At 46.6% G+C, this 22,395-nt stretch overlaps 5 protein-coding genes across 6 annotated transcripts in view; 3 read left to right on the plus strand and 2 right to left on the minus strand.

The window, feature by feature from the left end:
* The first annotated feature begins 2,459 nt into the window (after positions 1 to 2,459).
* LOC6564490 (putative uncharacterized protein DDB_G0271606) lies at positions 2,460 to 5,600 on the plus strand. Its single transcript, XM_043216072.1, is given in 7 exon segments — positions 2,460 to 2,538; positions 2,761 to 3,056; positions 3,306 to 3,521; positions 3,953 to 4,056; positions 4,058 to 4,148; positions 4,248 to 4,715; positions 4,803 to 5,600. Coding segments are annotated over 7 exon segments (2,052 nt in total).
* An 842-nt stretch (positions 5,601 to 6,442) lies between these two features.
* LOC6564489 (probable cytochrome P450 28c1) lies at positions 6,443 to 8,955 on the minus strand. 2 transcript variants are annotated; one of them, XM_001991604.2, is made up of 5 exons: positions 8,725 to 8,955; positions 8,302 to 8,647; positions 7,717 to 8,127; positions 7,526 to 7,655; positions 6,443 to 7,197 (listed from the first exon to the last, which is right to left on the minus strand). In XM_001991604.2, the coding sequence occupies exons 1-5, from the start codon at positions 8,919 to 8,921 to the stop codon at positions 6,755 to 6,757; spliced, it is 1,527 nt and encodes a 508-aa protein (XP_001991640.1). In that variant the 5' UTR covers positions 8,922 to 8,955; the 3' UTR covers positions 6,443 to 6,754. The 2 variants fall into 2 exon arrangements, with proteins under 2 accessions (XP_001991640.1, XP_032593960.1); XM_032738069.2 differs by lacking the exon at positions 7,526 to 7,655 and having other exon boundaries at positions 7,035 to 7,197; positions 8,725 to 8,929.
* A 1,400-nt stretch (positions 8,956 to 10,355) lies between these two features.
* On the plus strand, positions 10,356 to 11,499 carry LOC6564488 (transmembrane emp24 domain-containing protein 5). Its single transcript, XM_001991603.3, has 2 exons — positions 10,356 to 10,438; positions 10,504 to 11,499. The coding sequence occupies exons 1-2, from the start codon at positions 10,436 to 10,438 to the stop codon at positions 11,221 to 11,223; spliced, it is 723 nt and encodes a 240-aa protein (XP_001991639.2). The 5' UTR covers positions 10,356 to 10,435; the 3' UTR covers positions 11,224 to 11,499.
* A 345-nt stretch (positions 11,500 to 11,844) lies between these two features.
* LOC6564487 (NADH dehydrogenase [ubiquinone] 1 beta subcomplex subunit 7) lies at positions 11,845 to 12,521 on the minus strand. The gene is made up of 2 exons (XM_001991602.3): positions 12,447 to 12,521; positions 11,845 to 12,378 (listed from the first exon to the last, which is right to left on the minus strand). The coding sequence occupies exon 2, from the start codon at positions 12,375 to 12,377 to the stop codon at positions 12,024 to 12,026; it is 354 nt and encodes a 117-aa protein (XP_001991638.1). The 5' UTR covers position 12,378; positions 12,447 to 12,521; the 3' UTR covers positions 11,845 to 12,023.
* Positions 12,522 to 12,925: 404 nt separating this feature from the next.
* LOC6565248 (E3 ubiquitin-protein ligase highwire) overlaps positions 12,926 to 22,395 on the plus strand; it is a 53,999-nt gene continuing 44,529 nt past the window's right edge. The window contains 10 exon segments of the mRNA XM_032737903.2: positions 12,926 to 13,184; positions 13,856 to 14,942; positions 15,126 to 15,509; positions 15,852 to 16,956; positions 17,130 to 17,838; positions 17,907 to 18,046; positions 18,246 to 18,766; positions 19,269 to 20,325; positions 20,328 to 20,576; positions 20,650 to 22,337. Of these exon segments, the coding sequence (XP_032593794.1) occupies positions 13,114 to 13,184; positions 13,856 to 14,942; positions 15,126 to 15,509; positions 15,852 to 16,956; positions 17,130 to 17,838; positions 17,907 to 18,046; positions 18,246 to 18,766; positions 19,269 to 20,325; positions 20,328 to 20,576; positions 20,650 to 22,337 (7,011 nt within the window). The 5' untranslated portion in view covers positions 12,926 to 13,113.

The following is a 22,395-nucleotide window of genomic DNA, read 5'->3' on the forward strand; positions in this document are numbered from 1 at the left end:
TTACGACTGCAAATAGATAAACAAATAATATGTAATTTGCTTCACACATTTGAGTTTTAGTTTCATTTGTTGTCGTCTCTTAGGGGTGGTCAGGTCTGGCCCACTGTGTTGACCAACTTGTTAGCGCTTTTATTCCGGACTACAGTTTAAGCTTCATGTGCCAAGGTTAACAGATAGGAAAGTGATACACAAACCAAATATGGGGAAAAATGAGTGGAAATATATTTTCGATGCCAGTCGAATGATTGACATTGAATTCGTTTTGAGTGATTCGTATATGAAGATGAAAATGAAAAGTGAAAGTATTCAAAATAAGTAGCTTATGCTTGTGTCTGTGTTTGTGATTATCTTCGCTGGTATTTCCCCCTAAAACCCATTTTCAATCCAATTCCCACAACATTCGAAATACTACGCAAAGGTCAAACCTTTAAATATATGAATGAAATCTGATCTGGCTTAAGCGCGAACCAGTTCAAATGCGTTAGTCAAGCTTCGTAACAGATTTGTTAATAGCAAAGCTCCTCTATACAAATATCTATCTGCTCTTTTATTTTAATGAGATATGCTGGAAAGATTTAAGCTTGATCAAGTTTCTTTAATAAGGATGTTAGACAATATATACAATAAAGTTATTATTATTGGGTCGGCTATTGAATATTTCATTTTTATAAATATTAACACATTTGTTCATTGCCTTTGAATATTTGTACTTTTATGAGTTGGTTTAGTGCTTTAATAGTTTATTTATATTATTGCCTTTAATAGAAATAAATTACTCATTAGATTAAATAGATTACAAATGGTAAATGCTAAATGAGTGAATAAAAATTATATATAAATGTAATAAATAAAATATATAAAATATAAATAAAAAATATATAAATATAAAAGTGAAAACTAGAATCTGTCCAAGTTGTTGTTTCGAAGCAGCCGAAGAAAGTTTTGCTTGACAACAAAATTGTTAAAAATAAAATGATTATTGTTAGTTATTTAGCAGCAGCTAAATAATGATTAGACTGTTGAAATATGATTTGTTGAGATGTCCCCTAAATGAATATTAATTTAATTTAATTAAATTATTACGGCTGCCGACTGCCGACTGCTGCTGCTGACTGCTTATGACCCATTAGATAGTGGCCAGGCCTTTTGCTCAATGCATATATGCCAGATGAAACTGCTTCATTAATATTTATATTTGCATATATGCATATGATGCAGACGTTATTAAGTGTGTGGCCGATGGGCAAGGGCACACCCATCATTCGGATCGTACATCCCGCTTGGAATCGAATGGAATATGGATGGCGATCCAAAGATAGTTGATAGACCCGAATACGCATAGATATCACTTCCCTAATGAGCCGACACGTTTATTAGTGGATAATTAATGGACCTACAGCAACTATTTAAGTATGCAGTGAAGGAAGACACGCTTCACCTCCCCTCTCAACTACCACCACCACCCAAACCAACCCAACCATCATTCGCCATTCCTTGCTGCTAATGATATAATAATTTTGCTGGGCATTATGAGGCAATGACAGAAAACTTTAGCAAATATTTTCGTAAGAGGTAATTAGAGTAGATAAGCGGCATATGCAGATATACATATACGAAAAAGCGAATATGAAACAAAAGAGATTCCCTTTGCCCCCAAAAAGATCAAGTTACAAATCAATAAAAAAAAAGTAATCCCAAATATAATTATACATAATAGATATTTAAAGCTTGAGCACAGCAGGTTGATATCAAATTAAAGCATTTCGCGGCGCATTAAAATGCAAATATTGACAAGAAATTGAAATTTGATCAATAGAAATCAATTCCATAAATTTGAAGATTATGCAAGTGGCAAATCGAGAGATGGGCAAAAAGAGAGAACAGTTGGCGGCCTGGCCTGGCCTGGCCTAGCCTAGCCTAGCCTAAACTTGATGAATTATGACAATTGTTGTTGTTATGATTTTTGTAGTTGTTGTTGCTGCTGTTGTTGCTGTTGTTGCTGCTGTTGTTGCTGCTGTCGCAGGCATAATAATAACATCCGCACTGGGCACACAATCGTGGAATTGGCATGGTGTCGACTTTTGGAGCATTACGAATGAAATGTTTGTGATAACTCAATAAACAATTTGCATTTCAAGCGGGCCACGCCGAAAGCGAGACAGACTGCAACATCGAGTGGCAGAGGAAGAGAGATAGCAACAGCAACAGCGACGGCGTCTAAAAAATATAAAAGTTAAAACGCAGCTGCAAAAAAAAAAAATGAAAAAAAAAAAAAATGTTGCGCAGGCGCCAATGAATTAATGAAAGGCCAGCGCACTGTTTGGGCCATGGGTTTTGGGATGACTCTAAGTCAAATACACACACACACACACACACTGAGGCTGTTTTTTTTTTTTTTGTGGTTTGGTACTGCGCAGAGGCTGAAGCAAATGTTAAACCAATGCGCGCCCTTGTATAAAATGCGTGGACGGGTCAAGCTGGCTCATCATTTAACGGTTGGACATCGAGGGCTCCAGCACGACCAACGTGAAGATGAATGTAAGTGCAACAGCAGCAGCACCACCAGCAGCAATAAAATAATAATCATAAAAAAGTGCCAGTGACAATATTCAAATTATAAATATATAACAAATATATTTATTTAGTATTTTGACGCATATTTCAATTGATTTTTTTTTGTTAACGTGCAACTCCTTTTGCTCTACTTTTTTTTTCTTCGTTTTACTTGTGGCTTAAAGTTAATTGGCGCTTTGTTGGCAGTCGCCGCCGCCTGCTCACTATGTGGATTAAGTGCAGCGGATATATCGCTGAAGCAACCGAATCGCTTCGAGGAGAGCAGATATGGCAATTCGCGCTATCAGATCTTCGAGGTGCACAATCACTACGAGGGCAAGAATAACGCCTACTTGCCGCCAGTTGACACCCAAGCTGGTCACGAGGAGATACACATACATCATCTGCAGCAAACGCCACATCGGCAACATCTTGCAGCAGTAACAGCTGCTGACGATGACAATTTGGATGTATCTTTTCTAAGCTTTGCCGATGGTGGCCATGTGCAGCAACAGCAGCAGCAGCAGCAGCCAACGCAGCTGCAGCCACAGCCACAGCAGCCGCAGCCGCAGCGGCCACTGCCCGTGGCAACAACTGTTGCTCGGCCAGTGCCAGCAACTGTTGCTCGGCCAGTGCCAGCAACTGTTGCTCGGCCAGTGCCAGCAACTGTTGCTCGGCCAGTGCCAGCAACTGTTGCTGTACCAGCGCCAATTACACACACTGTTCCGGTGCCCTTCCCCTCCAACTATCAGCACGATTTCCAGCGCAAGCAACCCACACCTCAAGCTCAAGTCCCTTATAATGTTCGTGCCTATCTGCCGCCCACAGCTGCCACGCCCAGTCACGCCAACCAAAACTATCAGCAGTCCAGTTTAAGCTCTATTTTGAGCTCAACGGCACCACAGGTCTTCTCAGAACCGCCGCCGAGCTATGAGGCGCCCGCCTTCTCGCCACCCTCCAGCAGCAATGTAGGGCAGCAACAGCAGCAGCAACAATTGCAGCAACAAGCACATCAGCAACAGCAGCAGCAGCAGCAACTTGTGTCTAAGCCCGCTTATAGAGCCAACAACTATCTGCCACCCACAACAACAACGGCTGGTGCAATTCCCACCTATCCACAGCAACAGCAACTGCCACAGCAACAACTGTCACAGCAAAAGCTGCCACAACAACAACTGCCACTGCAACAACTGCCACAGCAACAACTACCACAACAACAACTGCCACAACAACAACTGCCACAGCAGCAACAGGTCTATCGGGCACCACCTTATTTGCCACCCATCAGCAGCAACAGTGTCGCCAGCAGCAGTGGCAACAGCTTCGCCAGCAGCAGCGCCAACAGCTTCGCCAGCAGCAGCGGCAATAGCTTCGCCAACAGCAACAGCTTCGCCAGCAGCAGCGACAACAGCATCGTCAGCAGCAACAGCATCGCCAGCAGCAACAGCATTGTCAGCAGCAGCAGTAGCACCGCCAGCAGCAGCAGCAGCACGACTCCTTCGAATTACCAAGCGCCAGGTTACCTGCCCCCAGGCTATGACTTTAACAATCCAAATGTTGTGCAACTGCCGCAACAGCAGTTGCAGCAGCAACAGGTACAACAGCAATTGCAGCCCGTTGCACCAGCAACAACAGCTAATTATCGCGCACCTGGCTATTTGCCACCTGGCTATGATTTTAACAATCCCAATCAGTTGCCTTTCGATCAAATTATTGAGCAGCCCGTGCAGCCAACACAGCCAGTTGCTCCCGTGCAGCCAGCACAGCCAGTTGCTGCTGCGCAGCCAGCAACTGTTGGTGATTACCGTGCACCCAACTATTTGCCACCCCAACAACAGGGCAACATCTATCAGCAGCCATTGCAGGTGCCACAGCAGCAGCCATTGCAGGTGCCACAGCAGCAGCCATTGCAGGTGTCACAACAGCAGCCATTGCAGGTGCCACAACAGCAGCATCTTGGTGCGCTGCCCGAGGGTTATGAGTTTACCAAGCCCGAGAACTCTGAGGCAGCTATTGCCGAGCTGCACAGCCTGCAAACGCAAACCAAATTGCTCAAACAGCAGCAGCAACAGCAACAGCTGCAGCAACAACAGTTCCAGCTGCAGCAGCAGCAGCAACAACAGCGACCAGTTGTCCAGCCCAGCTCTAATATTATTTATGGCGTGCCCAAACATCAGCAACAGCCACAGCAGCCGCTAGCGACAGCAACAGCAACCGCCAGAGCAGCAGCACCAACAGTTGCTTATCAGGCGCCTGCTGTGGCTGCCGCTGCGCCGCTGCCTGCACCACCCACCCAACACTCACATATACACACATTAAGCAGCTATATGAACACAGTGCAGCCTTACGCACGCTATGGACAGCCACAGCAGCATCTGCAGCACCAACAGCAACATGTGCAGCAACAGCAACATGTGCAACAGCAACATGTGCAACAGCAATTTGTCGAGGTGTCGCCCATGTATCGTGAACAATCGAATCGTCCACTTTCCTATGCGCCCGCCATGTCCTATACACGCAATGCGGTGCCCACACAACTTCACCAATTCCATCAGCACATACATCATGTGCAGCAGCAGCAGCAACAGCAGCAGCTCAGTTTGCAGGCGAAACAGTCGCTGCAAAAGTTCATGCCACGTGAAATGCAATTGGCCGTCAATGTGGCAGTTGCCGCCACCGGCCCAGTGGCACGTGGCAGTTCCAAGGTGCGCACGGTGCAAATTGTGAAACCGAATGCGGTGCGCACATTCAAAGTGCTCGAGACTCTCGATGCTGCCGGTGTGAAAACAATCAAAATTCTCGGCACTAGCAATGAGCAGCCGCGTGGACAGCATCACATTGTCAACGTGGTCACCCAAGATGCCAACAATGTGGAGAGTCATGTGCAGACGGTGAAGATCTTCGATGAGCCGCAAGATTTTCAGCCAGTTGCCAATGGCAACGGTAATGCCAACGGCTACTTGCCACCAACTGTGGCACGGCCACGGGCACGCGTTGTGAGGCAGTCGTCGAGTCCGTTGCGCCTATTCCCTGTGCCCAGACACTAATCAGCAATTATAGCCACCAATCCATCTAATCAAACAATCCTCGTAGTACTGATTAGCTATTTAAATTCATCACAACGAATCCAGTTTTCGGCGCTGTTTTTCAAACGCACCCTTCATTTTACATTTATACAAGTTTTTTTTTTTGAAACTCTGCTTAAACGATTTCTTAACTAATAAATCGACTTATATTTACATACATGTACATAATTTGTGATTTAATTAATTAGCAATACCGATGAAAATCGTATGCGTAGTTCCAGATGCGCTACGACGACCTTCACCTCGATATTTTTGTCTTGTGATGGGTTTGGAGGGGAGTGGGGAGGTCTTTAAGTGAAAGTCACACATTTAGTGATTTAGTTGGCCGCTTGATTTGGCCAGTTTGACTATGGAAATTCAATGAAAAGCTGGCGAACAAAACGCAACAAATGACAATCAAATCATAATCAAGACTCAATGACAACCTAATCAATCGCAGCGTATTACAACTGATTTAACATTCTTTCTCTCTCTCTCTCTCTCTCTCTATTACTCTCTTTCCCTCTCTCTCTCTCGCTCTCTATCTTCCTCATTCGCTTTCTAGCCTTAAATTGCTTAACGTGCGGCGATGATATAACTCAGTGACACACAATTGGGTTACACCCATCACCCAAATGACGCGCCAATCATTTGCCAATGGTCGCAATGTCATCATTTTGATGGTTATATCTTATTTGCTTGTCAACTGTTTTGTCTTTTTTTGTATTTGCATGTTGCCGTCTCAGTCTGTTTATTTTGCCATCTATTTGTACTCATTGATCCCAGCAGATAAATTGGTTCCACAAAGTAAATCTGCTAGCTGCTATTTGGGCTCTTGTTTACTTTTCAAATCTTTCACCTCTCGAAATCACTCGTTGCAATCCAAGGCGCTGTAATCATCTAAAACTTAAAAATAGGTTGTGCAGACAATAAAATAAAAAATAAAAAGAAGACCCTCTGACAGAAATGAGTCTTTAATCTTTCCCAGAACCGTTGCAATGATTTTAATAACTTAGTATCAAAGCAGTAAATCAAACCGAATTGAATTTGGACTTGGGTTATGCTTCTATATATAAATCCGTTAATTTCGATTAACGTACCCTGCCATGTGCACACCTCACAACCTCAACACTGAACTACTGTCTGCTCGAGCGTGCCACAAAGTCCAGCCAAATGCCGCCCTTGTGGACACCCACAAAGATGAGCGGATCGAGCTCGATGCCATCGAGAGTGCGTCCATTGATGTGCACCTCGAAGCGTCGCACAATGGCCGCCAGTGCAGCCTTGGTTTGGGTCAGACCCAGCCGTATTCCCACACACTGACGCGGCCCATTGCCAAAGCCGAGAAAAACGCCCAGCTGCTGGAATCGCTTCAGGCCGCCATTGAGAAAGCGTTCGGGTCGAAAGGCGTGCGGCTCTGGATAGTAGATGGGATCGTGATGCAGTCCATAGATGGGTATCATCACATTATCGCCTGGTAGCATTTTCAGCGGACTATCGTGTTGGCTGCCATGGAAGGTGTAGGGCGCTGTGCAGGTCTTCGATGCCCAACCGCCAGCCGGATAGATGCGTAGACTCTCTGCGGGTCAAAAGATAACTGGTTTATATTTTAAATGCTTACAAATCATTTAATGAATTTCATTAATAAAAATTCAGATAGCTTAATTTGAGAAATCAAACTTGTAACTATGTCAAGCGCATATTTAAATCTTCAAATACTAATCTATAAATTGTTCTATGAGAGAACACAATGGAAATTCTATTTTTGAAAAATCCATCCTGAAATTTGTTCACAGCTATGGGTAGAAAGGTAAGGGTAAGTGGCGAATGTAATTGAGAGGACAACCTCATCAAGAATAATAGTTTCAAATGAGGTATTTACATAAACCTGCCCTGTTTTAACCCACCATTTAAGCAAGCACTCAAATAGGGTAGCTCATTTAGCACCTCAAAATCGGGCAGCAGCTGATCCCATCCAGAGCAGGCATTGTCAATCTCTTGCCACAGCCGCTCCTGGCAATCCGGATGGCGACCGAGCTGCGCATAAGTCGGTCAAGGATTTAGGCAAGGATTAGGATTAGTTAATTGCTCAACTCACGAGTAGCAGACAGTGTGCTATGGTCGAGGATGTGGTGTCCAGTCCATCGAACATGAAGGTCATCGCATGCGATGCCAGCTGCGCCTCACTCAACTGATGCTCCCGCTGCATGTCCAGCAAATGATTGATGAAATCGTTGCGCTCCTGTCGCTTGCAGCGCCTCAAATCAAATGCCTCACGGACAAGTTCCCCAAAGAAGCGATCATATGAGGGCGGAATGATCTTGGGCCGCAGGCAGAGCGGCAGGCAAGGAAAGAGTCCGTTCAGAGCGCCAGCAAGAGCCAGACGGCGATTATCCTCGGACATCTCCTTGTTGTGCTTGGCCACTGGCAGCGGTGAATCGGTAAAGCTACGCGCTTCAATGCCCAGGACGCAATCGAAGAGATTCTCGCTGGTAAAGCGCAGTCCAAGCTGAACAATTTGAATGTGAAGTGAGCTTTAAGCTTGATAAATGCACAAATGCATTTCGTAATGGATTTATTACAATAATTTGAATCTCAATATAAACTTTGAGATGCAGTCAGCAAATAAGCATAATTCTAGCCAGATCACTGAACGTTTTTGATTTCATTGAATACTACTCACATCCATGCCATTTTGTGGCTGACCACAATCCGAACACTTATCAATGTACTCGCAGAGCATGTCGCAGATGCGTTTCATATTTCCGTATGCATTTCGTATGCGTCCACTGGTTAGCAGGGGGGAGAAGATGCTACGCTGCTTTCGCCATTCGTCGCCATCGAGTACGAAAGGATTGCAGGCGACAAGGGGATCCTTTCGTGTGTCAATCATGCGCGACGCATCGTTGTTCTCAAAGTGCCGAAAGGCACTCACGAACACCTCATTGATCAGCTTCGGCTCCAACAGCAGCAACTTGGGCGCTCTCAGCAGATATGTTCCCACGTAGCTGTCCGTCTCGCGATATTTCCTTAAAGGATCCATGGTAAATTTCTATTTCTAATCTTTGAATTTGGTAACGGATTTGTGGAATCTGAGCTCGCTCACATATAGATATCACGCATATCGTTGGAGAAGTGTCGACGCGGCCATACGATATTCGGAAAGGAGCCGAGCAGCGGCAGGGCACGCGGCTCCCGAATGCCGCGTCGACGCCAATGTCCAAAATTCCATACCAGAAATGCGTACAGCAGCACGAACAGTGCGATGATAATGAGGGTCAGCAGCAGAAGCATCCGATACATGCCGGCCAACGATCACAAACGTTGAGCAGCAACTGACTTGGAGCTGCAGCAATTGCCTTCAATTGGAATCCAGCAAGTGGCATAATCAACGTATTCACAGACTTGTTTCATTTGTCACCCACCCACAACTTAAATCTGGCATTGCGTAATGGGACAGCGGCACGACAGTTTTTTATTTATGACGGAGTGAATTGGGGATTTTCATTTTCATTATCATTATCGAATTAGATGCTAAGTGTGTTTGCAATGTGTAAAATGCGGCGTTTGTTTCTGAATCAGCATTTCCATGTAACTTGCTAAGATATTTATCGATAACAAATGATATATATTCAATAAGTATAGATTTTCAATATAATAATCGATGTACTTTAGCTAATTGGTAAATTTCTCAATGACCATTCTCATTTTCGATAACTGAAAACTCCATATATGATTGATTGATTGATTGATTGATTAATTTCAAATACATACTGTCCTAAATACATTAGTTAAAAGAATATGATTTTATTTTGTTCAGATTCATTTAAATTTGTAAACAAAGTATTTGCAATATCCTCTCTTGCTTTTAGCCCATGGAATAAGTGTCTCAATCAGCTTAGCGTAAGCCGTTCCGTTTCGCATTTTGGGATTAATTAATCATCTCTTAAGCGATCGATAACTAAAATTTGTTTTGGCTGCGCCGATTAATAAACAACTCTCTTAAGCCGTAAGCTCAAAACATTAATCATAGCTCTGGCATACACGCAACTTATTAGCATTGCTAGACAAGGTCAAGTATGAAGATTGCAATTTCATATCTATACTGTCAACCTTGACTTTGTTTTCCGGAACGTGACCAATTGAATGTTCACTGTCGGCAGCTCGTAATTTATATTTAGATCCCCCCATTAAAGTCACTTTTATTTTGCTATTGCATACAAGTTTTTCTGACAGTAAGAGGCAGATGTTTGTTAGTCGTAACACGCGATAGCTAAGTAAATAATACGTCAATGATATCTGACAGATTGAATATATATATTTTGTTTGTTTTTGTTTTCGACAAGTATTCATTAAACGGGAAAATTAATTTAGTTTATTACACATGAAATGGTGTATACCGTGTTCTATATTTGTGCGCAGTATTAAATTTGAAATATATTAAATAACAAATTTATTTCTAAACAAATTTGGTAAAAACAAATACAGTCTTATTAATGAATCTATAGTTTTCTTTCACATTACGTACGATCGGCTTTTAAATATACGTTAATTTGAAATTTGGCATAGCAACTCAGGTGGCGCCATCTATGCTGTTAGAATTGTTCTTAACGATATCGAAATATCGAAACTTGGTATGTACCCCTGCCGTGCAATTGTGGACGTATCGCTTTTGTTGTGGGAACTTTTGATTCGTCAGTGCAAGCAATCGATTTGCGATATTTTTAAAAATAGTATCAGCAACCATATAGGGTGTATCGCCATTTTAGGCAGGTCGACGCATCTTGCATTTGCCTTTGATATTCAAACAAATTGAAATGGTAAGCGAATCGTATGCAAATCAAATGCAATGCCACTAAAAAAGCTAAACACATTTGTTTTGCAGACCAATTGCCTCGCTGTCCGGCTGTCTCTTGCTCTCTTTCTGGCGCTACTGTTCTGGCCGGCGGCCGTGGTCAGCGGATATGACAAAGAGATGACAGTTTATGTGGATGCCGGAAAGAAGGAGTGCCTCTACCACACCGTCAAGGCTGGTGAAATAATTGACTTTGAGTATCAGGTGATTGATGGCGGCCATGGTGATCTGGACATAAGCTTTGCCCTGCTAGACCCCATCGGCCTGGTCATTGTGAGCGACTACAAAAAGCCAGAGAATATGCATCAGCACGAGGTGCAGAAGGAGGGCGACTATCGTTTCTGTTTCGACAACAGCTTCAGCATGTTCAATCGCAAAACCGTCTTCTTCGAGCTGATCGTGGAGCGCGAAGGCGATCAACATCATGGCGATGATCAGTGGAAGGAGATTAACGAATTGACGGGCCTAACGCCCGACGAGTATTACGACATGAAGGTGCAGGATATTATGGACTTCATTGGACGCATCCGCATGCAGCTGACCAAGGCTCGCCAGTTGCAGGACGCGCTACGCTCCCATGAGGCGCGCGACCGCAATTTGGCTGAGGCCAACTTCCAAATGGTCAACAACTGGTCGCTCGTACAGATCAGCGCAATGATTGGTGTCGGCCTCATCCAGGTCTTTATGCTGCGCAGCATCTTCGAGACGCACGGCCGCATGCATCATTTGTGGCGTAAGCTGGGCATTTGATGAGGCAGCGGCGACTTCAAGCGTTTACCAAAGATGTAGTTGGCATTTCAGCCAGTTGCAAATTATTACGTACATATTAGTCACAAAATACTTATCAGTTTCAACAAGCGTTAGTTAGTAGCCCTAGTTAGGTGTGTGTGTGTGTGTCTGTCTGTGCGTGTGTGCGTGAGTCTATATATGCATTTATTATACAAAATATATTGTATTCAGGTTACTTCAATGATCCTCATTGAATAAAACATTGAATTGTGTAAAAAAATCCCACCTTTGCAATAACAGAAAGTGTTTGTGTCGCCTGTTGGAATTATATACATATATATGAAATAAGAACATTTAAAGCATAACGAATTGTTGAAGCGATTTAATAATATAGAAACTCTAGATCATCAAGAGAGGCTTATGCGGAAGTGATCGCTAAATAACATCTTTTGATGTCAATTACTTGTGTATTTTCTTATGAAGATTCAACATTTCTACGACAGAAGGTTTCCAAATGCGTTCAGGGATTGAATTATTTGATGGTTATTTGCCAATTAACACTTAAAATTACACTTTTTGGATTAAATAGTTTTTAGTTTTTTTTTTTTTGCGTTTAATTTACTAAAAAAAAAAACAGATCCATATTATTACTAGGCATAGTATTTATTATTGAAATTTCCGATTGCGACGGGCAGTGTGTGGAGTCGCTTGGAGTTTTTGTTTGTTTTGTTGTTGACTGCTCCGCTGCTCCGCTGTTGACGCTGGAAAGGTCGCACACCGTTAACTTCTGCTCTGCTTGTCTATTGAACTGTGCTCAAGGTTTAGGCATGCTTGTCGAGGCGCTTCTGGCGCTCGAGCAGCCGACGCTCGCGTTCAAACTCCTTCATGCGGAGCACATAATCCTCGTATTCGCAGGTGAGATAGTCGTGCTTCTCGTGCGCGCACTGATAGACGAAGGGGAACTTGTCGGAGCGGCAGGACTGATAGGCGAGCAGCTTGTGAGCGCAATAGTCACGATCCTCGAGTGGCAGCTTCGCCGACTCCATCTGTTCTTTGGTGGCAATCATTACGCGCTGCTTGCGCGACTCAAAGCCCAACATGGGATCGAAGCTGGGCACCACATCCGGCCCGGGCGTCACATCTGGCTTTATGTAGTGGTTCAGAGCGTTGCCCATGCTGTTCAAGTTGTAAAATGTACATTAAACAACATGCAAAATGCAATCAAAATAACAAATATAAATTACGTAAAATGTTTTTCCTCGGTTGTTGCGGCTGCGGCGCTGCTGTCAGTTCAGCTGTTGTTGTTGTAAACCATTTGACAGCTGTTGCCAAGCAGGGCTGCACGCAAGTAAATTCAATTGTGTAACTATCGATAAGAACGGTTAAAATTTGAATAAACTGTATTGCAAAAATATTGCAAATAATAAATTGATATGCAGTTGATAAGTATTCAGCTAAAATTCCATAAAAATATCTAGAAATTTGCATTTGTCAACAGCAAAATGTAGAATACCGATAGTATCATTTGTTACAGCCTTTGCTATCGAGTGGCACGAAAATGTCCTGCTGCAATTAATCGATAAGTTTACAGTTCGCAAAAGACAGTGGTGCAATCATACAACAAAAAATATGCATTAAGTTCGCAAGTAGAATACTTAGTTAATTCCTAGTTATTTTGTAAATTGTTGTGCAATAATATTTAGCCAAAATCATAACTGACAAGTGTCCAGTTATACAGTGTAGGCGACTCGTTGGCCCGCGCACAACGTCGCCGAGACGAAAAGAAGTGTCGGTGTAACGGTATAGCCCAATAACGGCCCACGTATGTACATACACATGTACTATATGTAAATGTAAGCGCATACAGAAAATCGATTTGGAGGCAAATTTTGCAAAATTGTTAACGGTGCAATGGTCGGACTATTGAATCCAATGAAATATGGCGATCATTTCTATGAATTGTACACCAGCAACACACGCAGGTAATGTAAATAAGCACAAAGGACATTTCGGCGGGGTGGCGGCAGCGGCGACGTCTCCCTTGCGTGGGGGTTGAAAAATCGATCGGCATGCCGTTCAAATGTATGTAGGTCTTCAACCCCTAGCCAAGGGTCGCCGCCGAAGCCGCAAGCCAGCGGTTGCTGTTTGACGGGGTTGAAAGTTTGGCGCTTGCTTGCTTGCTTCTGCACGTCAAGTGGGCAGCACTCGAACAGCTGATCGATAACAGCTGAGCAGAGATCGAATTTATTGCCAATCGGCTGGATAACCACAACCTGCATTAATTTTTTTATTGTTAAATCGATAAAGCTGCCAAACACTTGAAATATGCGAATATTTCTACATCTGAATAAAAATGAGGAGTGTTACCAGCTACCAATGACCAAAATCCGCCTAAAAATATGCTAAACAAATTGAGTAATATCTGATATTCTATGAAATCAAAAACTATCTTAGAATACTTGAACATACAACTTGACCTTTTAGCAAACATGCAATTAGTACAATATAAATATGTTTTTGTTTTTGTACGAAACAAATTATAGCAAAGTTGGCAACACTCCTCTCAATTATCGATTTCTGCAAGCAACTCTTACAGTCTCTCTCTCTCTCTCTCTCTCTCTCTATTTCTGTGTTATTGTTATTGTTATTGCAGAAAGTTGCAAAATGAGCGGAAGGCGCTCACGAAGCGAAAGAGCCGCAAGGAGAAATCGGCAGCGGCATTGGCAGCCGTTGCTGCAGCCGCTGTGCTGGATGGCAACGGTGGAGGGGCCGGTGCTGGCATAGTGAATCCCTTGGATCCACCATTAATTAAGGATCAGCTGCTTCTGATGCCAGCGTTTCCCGTTGCGCACATCGAGCTTGATCCGAATGCATCAAAATTTGCCGTATTCTCAGCGATACGCTCCACTGTGCTGGAGGCAGAGACGCGCTTTGCGCTCTTTCACGAGGGCAACGGACATGCGGCCATGTCAGCCGCATCGGCGATCAAGAAATGGAGCGGCAATATGGGTTCCTCATGCTGCCTCGTTTGCGCCGGCAGTTGCATGGTCAGCAACCTGGTCGATTGTGCCTGCCATGCGCCGCTCGCAATGGGTGGCGGCGGCGGTGGTGGCGCTGCCGGAGCAGCTGGTGCCGCTGGCGGTGCAGCAGCAGTTGCTGGCGCAGCTGGCCCAGCGGACAAACGGACGACGAACAGCGCCAATAGCGATGCCGACTCGGACACGGAGGAGCCCGAAGAACGTGAACCGGTCTATGCCACGGTGCCGCTCATTGTCGGCGCCGGGCTGCGCAGTCTTTTCGAGCTGATCGCGGACGCACGTCACATTCAGCCACTGTTGTGCACCAAGGCGCTGAAAGCACTACTCGATGTTATTCAAGGCCAGCAGCCGGAATCGTTTAAGCTTGAACCGGAAGACCTTATCAATCCGCTTTACGATCTACTGCTCGATCTGGCCACTATGCCGGCGGCAATAAGCTCCACAACCGGTGCCGAGGCCAATTGGTCGGCGATGGCCTGTGCGGCTCTAATTGGCCTCTGCATTGCCCGCGGCGACACTGGCAAAATGCTAAAAGCCATTGCCGCCATGCTCATGTCGCCCAGGCAGCTATCGGCCCAGATTGTTCAGCTGCCCGCTGTGCTGGCGGCACTGCAGCATACGGTCGTCAGTGCGGCGCTCAATAAACCAACGCGTCCCGATTTTCACAGTCATGGCGTGCCACACAATTCACTGATTGATGAGGTAAGTGCGTATATTTTACGGGTTCACTTGAAATGACTTACTTTTTAATCTCGACAACAGCTTGAGTAATTTTTTAATTGTATTCTGTAGATTTCTACAATCCATCTATCCGTAAAATTGTCGTATAAATATATATAAAAGCATCTTAGACAAAGCTCTAATATAATCCCATTTGTTTTCCAGTTCGCTTTGAAGCTGCCAATGATGACAACTGCGCAGCAGCAAATGGCGCCAGCAATGGCCTGCGATGGCGTCTTTGTCTACGTGCTGTATTGCGGTGCACTGTTAAAGATTGGCACTGGCTTCGGCGGCTCCTACAAGGGACACATCTATGCACAGAATGAGGACTTCAGTCGCGAGCGCAACGCTTGGCTGGGTTACAGTGCCGGTCAAGTGTATTTCCGGCGCAATTGCAAGCGAAGCGCCGATCAGCTGCAGTTGGTGGGCATGGATACGCTGGCGGTGAAATCAATGAATCCCCTCAATATGCTCTCCATGCGCGAGGGACTTAACTACGTACTCTTCACGGACGATGATTCACTACATGCCATCTGCAGTAATCGGGATGTGAGTTAAAGTCTCTAAGATCTTCAAAACATATGCTAGACCAGCTGGAATTTCTAGGCTACTTAGCACATTGTGGAATAAGCTCACTGCAACTAGTCGTAGTGCTTTGCATTATATGTCTCCAATTTACATAATATATAGGAAACTAGTTGATAGGATTTCAATAACTTGAATGCCAGAGGTTCACAAATTGAAGAAATTTAGAAAATTCCAGGAGAAAGTTCGATTTGAGAACAGCAGGAATTTTTGAATTTTTTTCTACCTTTAGACAGAAATTGAAGTTAAAGTAGAAAACTGGGAAACTGATGTTGAACCAAAGCCAGTAATGCTCTTTCCTTGCAGGACACTCTGGTGGTCAAGAAGCTGAATCTATACCACAATAGCTACAGCAGTGAACCGCCCCCGTTTGAGCTGCCGCTGCAGCTGGCACGCAAAAAGTTTCGCACACTGGGCTATGCGGCGTTCGAGGATGAGCTGCTGAATCAGCAACAGATCCAGCGCATCCAGTCGGCGCACAATATATTTGAGCCAAAGCTACCGGCGCCGTGTCGCGATGCCGATGTGCTCGGCCTGGCCTGCGGCAAGGACTTTGGACTGGTGCGTGCCAGCAATGGGCGTGTTTACTACTATGGCAAATCGGCGGCGCTGGGACTGAAATGTGTGGGTCGCACTCCCACGCTGAAACTGACCGAACTGATTGTTTCAAAGGCGGCGCATATTGTTCATGTGGCCGTTGGACACGATGGCGTTCATGCGCTGCTCGTCAACGATGATGGCACCGTCTACTTTGCGGGCACGGCGCGACGCGGTGAGGATGGCGACAGTTCCAAGAATCGACGACAGCCCAAACCGGTGAAGCCCAAAAAGATGACCAAAATCGATGGGCATGTTGTGGTGCATGCCGCGTGTAACAATGGCACCTCCGCCTTTGTGACGAAAACGGGCAAACTGATAATGTACGGCAAGGATACGGCCCATTGCGATTCGATGGGCTTTGTCACCGATCTTCTCGATCAGCATGTGACCAAAGTGGCGCTGGGCAAGGCGCACTGCGTCGCTCTGAGTGCCAAGGGGCAGGTGTTCACATTTGGGCTGAACAACAAGGGTCAATGCGGTCGTGTCTTCAACAAAATGTTGCCCGTCCGCGATGTGCCAAGCTCGTCGTCGGCGTATGCGCTGCTCAGCATGCATGTGGACAAGCTGCGCCACAAAGTGGACTTCTCATCGCTGTGCGACTACGACGATCACAATCTGGTGCAGGGGCAGTGTCGCGTCTGCATCATGTGCCGCGAATGCACCGGCTACAATGTCAGCTGTGTCTCCGCTCTCAATGTGCCTCTCGAGCAGCGTCTGCCCGGCAGCATTTGCCCCTGCGGACACGGCGATGCTGGCTGTGCCAAGTGCGGCCTGTGCTCCGCCTGCGTCGCGCTGCAGGAGAGCGAAATAAGTAAGTTTCAAGTTGCCTAAATACTAACGCTATAATTCCTAATTTTATTATATAAATAGTATCATTTAGTTGGGCAAACATCATATATATATTTATATTTATATTCCAACTGGAAATCACGATCTGGTCAAATCGGTCTCTTTCTTTATTTAATCATAATCCAATTTTTGCAGTTGCTGCCGATGCCAAAGCGGAGCTGAAACCGCTACCAGGTGAATTGGTGCGTCAGCAGCGTTCCAAGACGCTGATTATGCGACGAAAGGAGAAGAAACCATCGGAGCTGGAGACTGGTGCCGCTGGTTGCACTGGTGGCGGCGGCACACCCACCGATCTGGAGAAGGATCCACCGCGTGTGGCACCGCTGGCGCCACAGTCGCTGCAACTGCCGAGCAGCTCACCGGTAGTGCAAGTGGCATGCGGCCTGCACCACACCGTGGTACTAACGCTCTCCGGCGAGGTCTTCACATTTGGTAGCAATCAATACGGCCAGCTGGGCAGTGGAGATCTACAGGCGGTCACCGGACCAATACGCGTTCAAGTGCAGGGTGCCATTAGCCAGGTGGCTGCCGGCAGCAATCACACGGTGCTGCTCACTCACAAGGGCGTGGTCTACACGTTCGGCAACTATCAGAAGGGTCAGCTGGGTCGCTTGCCCAGCGACTTTGGTCAGAAGCCAACCCTCTCAAGCGTCGCTGCTCAGCAACAGGACCAACAGCACCAGCAGCACCAACAGCAACACCAACAAGAGGATGCAGATTCTCCACCGGAAGCAGTCTGCCTGCCCGGTGGCTCCAAGGAGTGTATTCTTGTACCGCCCAATACGGCTGCTTTAATTGCGCAGCGTCAGAAATTTTTATGGAACTGTGGGCCCAGCGCCGTCTTGTAAGTTTATTGAAAATAGCCCAACTTGACTGATTTATGTATATATTTATATAATTGATATTTTACAGCGGTCTGGGTCCCAGCTATGGCAAAAAGGTTACCTGGATCGGTGCCAATGGCGACCAGACCTTCATCAAGATTGACGAGTCACTAATTACCGCCCAAATGCTGCCCAAGATGCATGTGGTGGCCAACAAAAAGACCATACGTGAGTGTTAATACGATTTCTGTCTGGGCAATATTACGGCTATGTAAATTAGAAATATTATTGAAGCGGTTCAGAGACCAATAAACAAATTTGCACTCATAATTGTTGACATAATTGTTACGATAAACATGTTCATTTTGCATTTCAATCCACCTTTTTGCTCACTTTTATTCAAATATTTCTCTTATCACTCTTCTAGTGTTAATTCCCAGCATTCCGCTGTCGTTTCACACGCTATCCATAAATCGCAGCGACGGCAGCTGCACGCCACATTATCGAGGCCAAACGAAATTTGCACAGTTGCTGCAGACACAGCAGCCACATGGTCTGCCGGAGATCAATCGTAACGTGGATGTTGCGACACCGGTGGTAGACCAGCAACCGCTGGCCAGCGCCACAACGGCCGGTGTGCCAATCAATGAGCAAATGTCGCGCAGCATGCACGAGGCGCGTAATCACATCTTCGAGGAGCAGGTGGAGACGGCACAGCCAGCATCGCTGACAGCATCGCCACGATTGCAGCGGCGAGTGCGAACGCGCCAAGAGGCGGTCGCCGCATGCCCAGCATCGCCGGACAAGCAGCAGCAGCAACAGCCGCCGCCACCACAAATTGCCTTTGCCATGGACCCCAGCTATAATGTCCTGTGGGTCTTCGATGGCGTCGCCCGCAGGCTGCGCTGTTACAATGTGGTCGCCAGCGAAATAGCCGAAAGCAATATGGTAAATAAAGCACAAAACACACACATAAATAGAGAGTGCAACTGACACATAAGGAAGGTGTCTGCATGCCACCTGCTACCCGCAAGCTAATTATCAAAGAGACATGGCAGACGCATGTCAAACAATATATGGAAGATTTCAGTTTCTTGATAAGCATCCGTCCGTCTGTATGTCTATCCGTTATTCTGTCTGTTTCTAGCACATCAACTTGTCTGTGTCCAAGGAGAAGCGTTAGATCTTTGATGTGAGAGAGTTGGACGGCTTTTCGTTATATGTTTAATATTTATGCTTGGGCTGCATCTAGGTTTCTGTCCAAGTAGTGGGCATTTGTGAACTTAGTTTGTCCCAATCGGATTATGCTAGTAATTATTTATTTTTCTCTCTCTCTGAAGACTATTTGTTTGGAAGCTTTGTCAGTTGCACTTGATCAATTAGTTTCCTCTTGATTTTTGTTTAAGTATGCACAAATCCAAATTGTTTAACTAATTTGAATCATTTGCAGAACGCTGCCAATTACCGAGCGCTGCTGTCGCCGGAACTATCGCTGCCCAGCAAAGCGGAGGCGCGCGTGTCGCGTTCGCAGGCATCGCTGAATCTGCTTGCCTGTTTGGATATACTGACATCGGCACAGGATAATATACCGGGCTGCTTTGAGCAGACGCTGACGCAGCAGCCGCACCAGGCGGCCGAGGCACAGAGCGGTGAATATCAGGTTGTGAATCGCTTCGATAACTTCGGCGGCGGCTGGGGCTATTCCGGGCACAGTGTGGAGGCGGTGCGCTTCTCGGCGGACACGGACATTGTGATCTGCGGCTTTGGCATGTTTGGCGGACGTGGCGAGTACAGCTGCAAGCTGAAACTATTCGATCTGGGCGTCGATGGCGGCGGCTACGAAAAGGAGGGTGTCCTCATCAGCGAGACAAAGGAGGTGCCATATGAGTGTGCCGCACGCAGCAAGCATCACATTCAGCTGCCGAAGCCGATTAATGCGACGGCGGGTCGCTGGTTTCTGGTTTGGGCACGCATCGCTGGCCCCTCCTCTGATTGTGGATCGTGCGGCCAGGCATCGGTGACCACCGAGGATCAAGTGGTCTTCTCATTCAAGTCCAGCAAGAAGGCGAACAACGGCACCGATGTGAACTCTGGCCAAATACCGGCGATACTGTATCGCCTGGTCACACAGGACTGCAAGCAGCCGCCGTTGCCCCTCGACGCCGATCCCGTTCAGCGCATCTCGCGCGCCTTTGCCAACAGCGTGAGCCGCGAGTGCTTCGAGAGTCTGGTGGTGCTGCTCAGCTGGTCGTGGGACTGTTTCAAGACGCAGCTGCGCGAGCAACGCGATCGCACCAGGCCGCTGCAACTGCAACAGACACTCCAGTATCTGGGCTATGTCAACAAATCGTGCCTGCGCCTGCTGCGCAAATACACCAACGAGATCTATCCGCAGCGCTCGAGTCAACCGTCAGCTGCTACGGGTGGCTCAATTGGAAGTGGTGCGATTGCCGCCGCCCTCTCAAAACTCCAACAAAAGCCAAATAACAAGGGTAATACACCAGCAATCAGCATGCTGCTGCTGCAATCATAATCTCTAATCCATTGCGCCTCCTTACAGAAAAGACACCGAGTCGCATGCTGAGCAATGCCACCGCAGCGCTGCCCAGTTCGCTGTCCGCTGTCGGCTCGGGAACGCCGCTGGCACGCAAAACCAATCTGGAGAACATTCAGTTGGCCGAGTGCATTGGAAATGTGCGTGCCCTTCTCATTGGCATCTTTTGCGATGACATCTTCAAGGACATTGCCACCGAAGAGGGTGAGTTTGCCATAAATGAATATAGTAGTTGATGATTCCCCTAACTAATCATGCAATTTTGACTTTTTGTTAGGGTACGCCTTGGTGCTGGAAATCCTAGACGAGTGCCATTTGAGCTTTGTAGCATGCTTCGATGCATTCTATCCGACATCGTCACTCAAATGGAACTGCCTTTGCGATCTGCTGGCCCAAATGGATCGTGGCGCTTTACATTCCCGCCTGCTGAGCGCAATTCTTGCCGGTCTCTGCTCGCCCAGTGTCAAGTTGCGTGCGACATTTTCGTTGCTGAATGTGGCCGGCAATGAGCGCCAGTCGATAATCAGTCCGAGCGATAATTCGGGTCTGCCGATGCTATCGTCAACGGAGGCGCATCAGTATCCCATATTGGTGGAACAGATGATCTATCGCACGCAGCAGGAGAAGAGTGACTTTCTCAGCAATTCATGGACGTTTAAGGATGTGCTGGTGCGACTGCTGGATATCATTGCTAGTCCGATTAGGGCGCGCATTGAGGTCATTTATAGCCGTTGCCTGGGTGGCACCTATGCGTTGAAGGAGTGCATCAATCAGGGACTTATCGACAACTGTTGCCATCTGCTGGCTCGCGTCCTGGCCGAAATTGTCTACCAGACGGCACTCGGCGAATACGATAAACTGTTTTTGCCGCCACGCACGCTGCACTCAACGAGTTCACGCTTTGCTCGATGCGATTTGAGTCGCACCTGGAATACGGGAAACTTTGGACCGGATGCCATTGCCTTCTCTGTGGATCGACCTGGTATTGCCATAGCTGGCGCCATGGTCTATTCCGGTTCGGGCAGCTATGACTATCAGCTCGAGCTGCTCTATGACAACACTGTTGATCTGCAGCCGCAGCACAAATGGGAGACATTGGAGTCCATCTCTGGCAGCTATGATCCAGAGGCTGTGCACAACGATCTCGCCGAGATTAAGTTCGAGCATCCGGTACACATTAAGGAGCATGCACGCTACGCTCTGCGCCTGTGCTCCCAGGGTGCACGCACCTGTTCCGGTGATTCGGGCATGCCCACAGTGCGTGGTCCCTGCGGCACCAGCTTTCATTTCTATGCCTGCGATTTGAGTTTTAATGGCACAACGCCCGCACGCGGTCAACTGCCCAGCGTTCTATATTACAGCACGCCTATCAAGCAGCAGCAGCTGCATCAGCAACAACAACAACAACAGCAGCAGCAGCAACATCAACATCAGCAACAACAGCATCAATTGGAGACAGCCACGTGCTCAGCAGATGCTGCACATGCTCTGACCAGTAACAGCAACGAGGTCTCAACACGCGATACGGCGCTGCAAATTGCGGCGGATATAACGAAAAAATGCACGGAATTGCTTATTCTGGCACGGAATGCAATGGCTGCATCGTGTTCGCCCACAGACAACTCGTCGTCGAATCACACACAGACCATCGACTCGGAGCACAATATAACGCCCATCGAGGAGCATATGGATATTAATTGGGCGAATAATTCGCGGACCGCTGCGCTGCCCGTTGATCCGCAGCTGTCGACAACTGCAAGGGATTTGGGTAAACGCATTGAGTCCTTCTCCAAGGGCATTATGGAGACACTTAAATTCGATAAGCGCTCAACGAATCCATTCGAAATGGAAATCGAAATTGGTGCCACTGAAATTGGTGTTGAGGAAACAGCCGAACTGAATTTCTCCAACGTACAATTGGCCGCCGCCAAGCTGAATGGTAACGAGCGGGCTGAGTATGAGCTGGCGTCGGAACAGCCGCTGACCTCGCAACAGCAACAGTTGCAGGCACAACAGCAGCAGT

Source organism: Drosophila grimshawi, unplaced genomic scaffold (assembly GCF_018153295.1).
Source record: "Drosophila grimshawi isolate 15287-2541.00 unplaced genomic scaffold, ASM1815329v1 contig_848, whole genome shotgun sequence".
Classification (NCBI taxonomy): Eukaryota; Metazoa; Arthropoda; class Insecta; order Diptera; family Drosophilidae; genus Drosophila; species Drosophila grimshawi.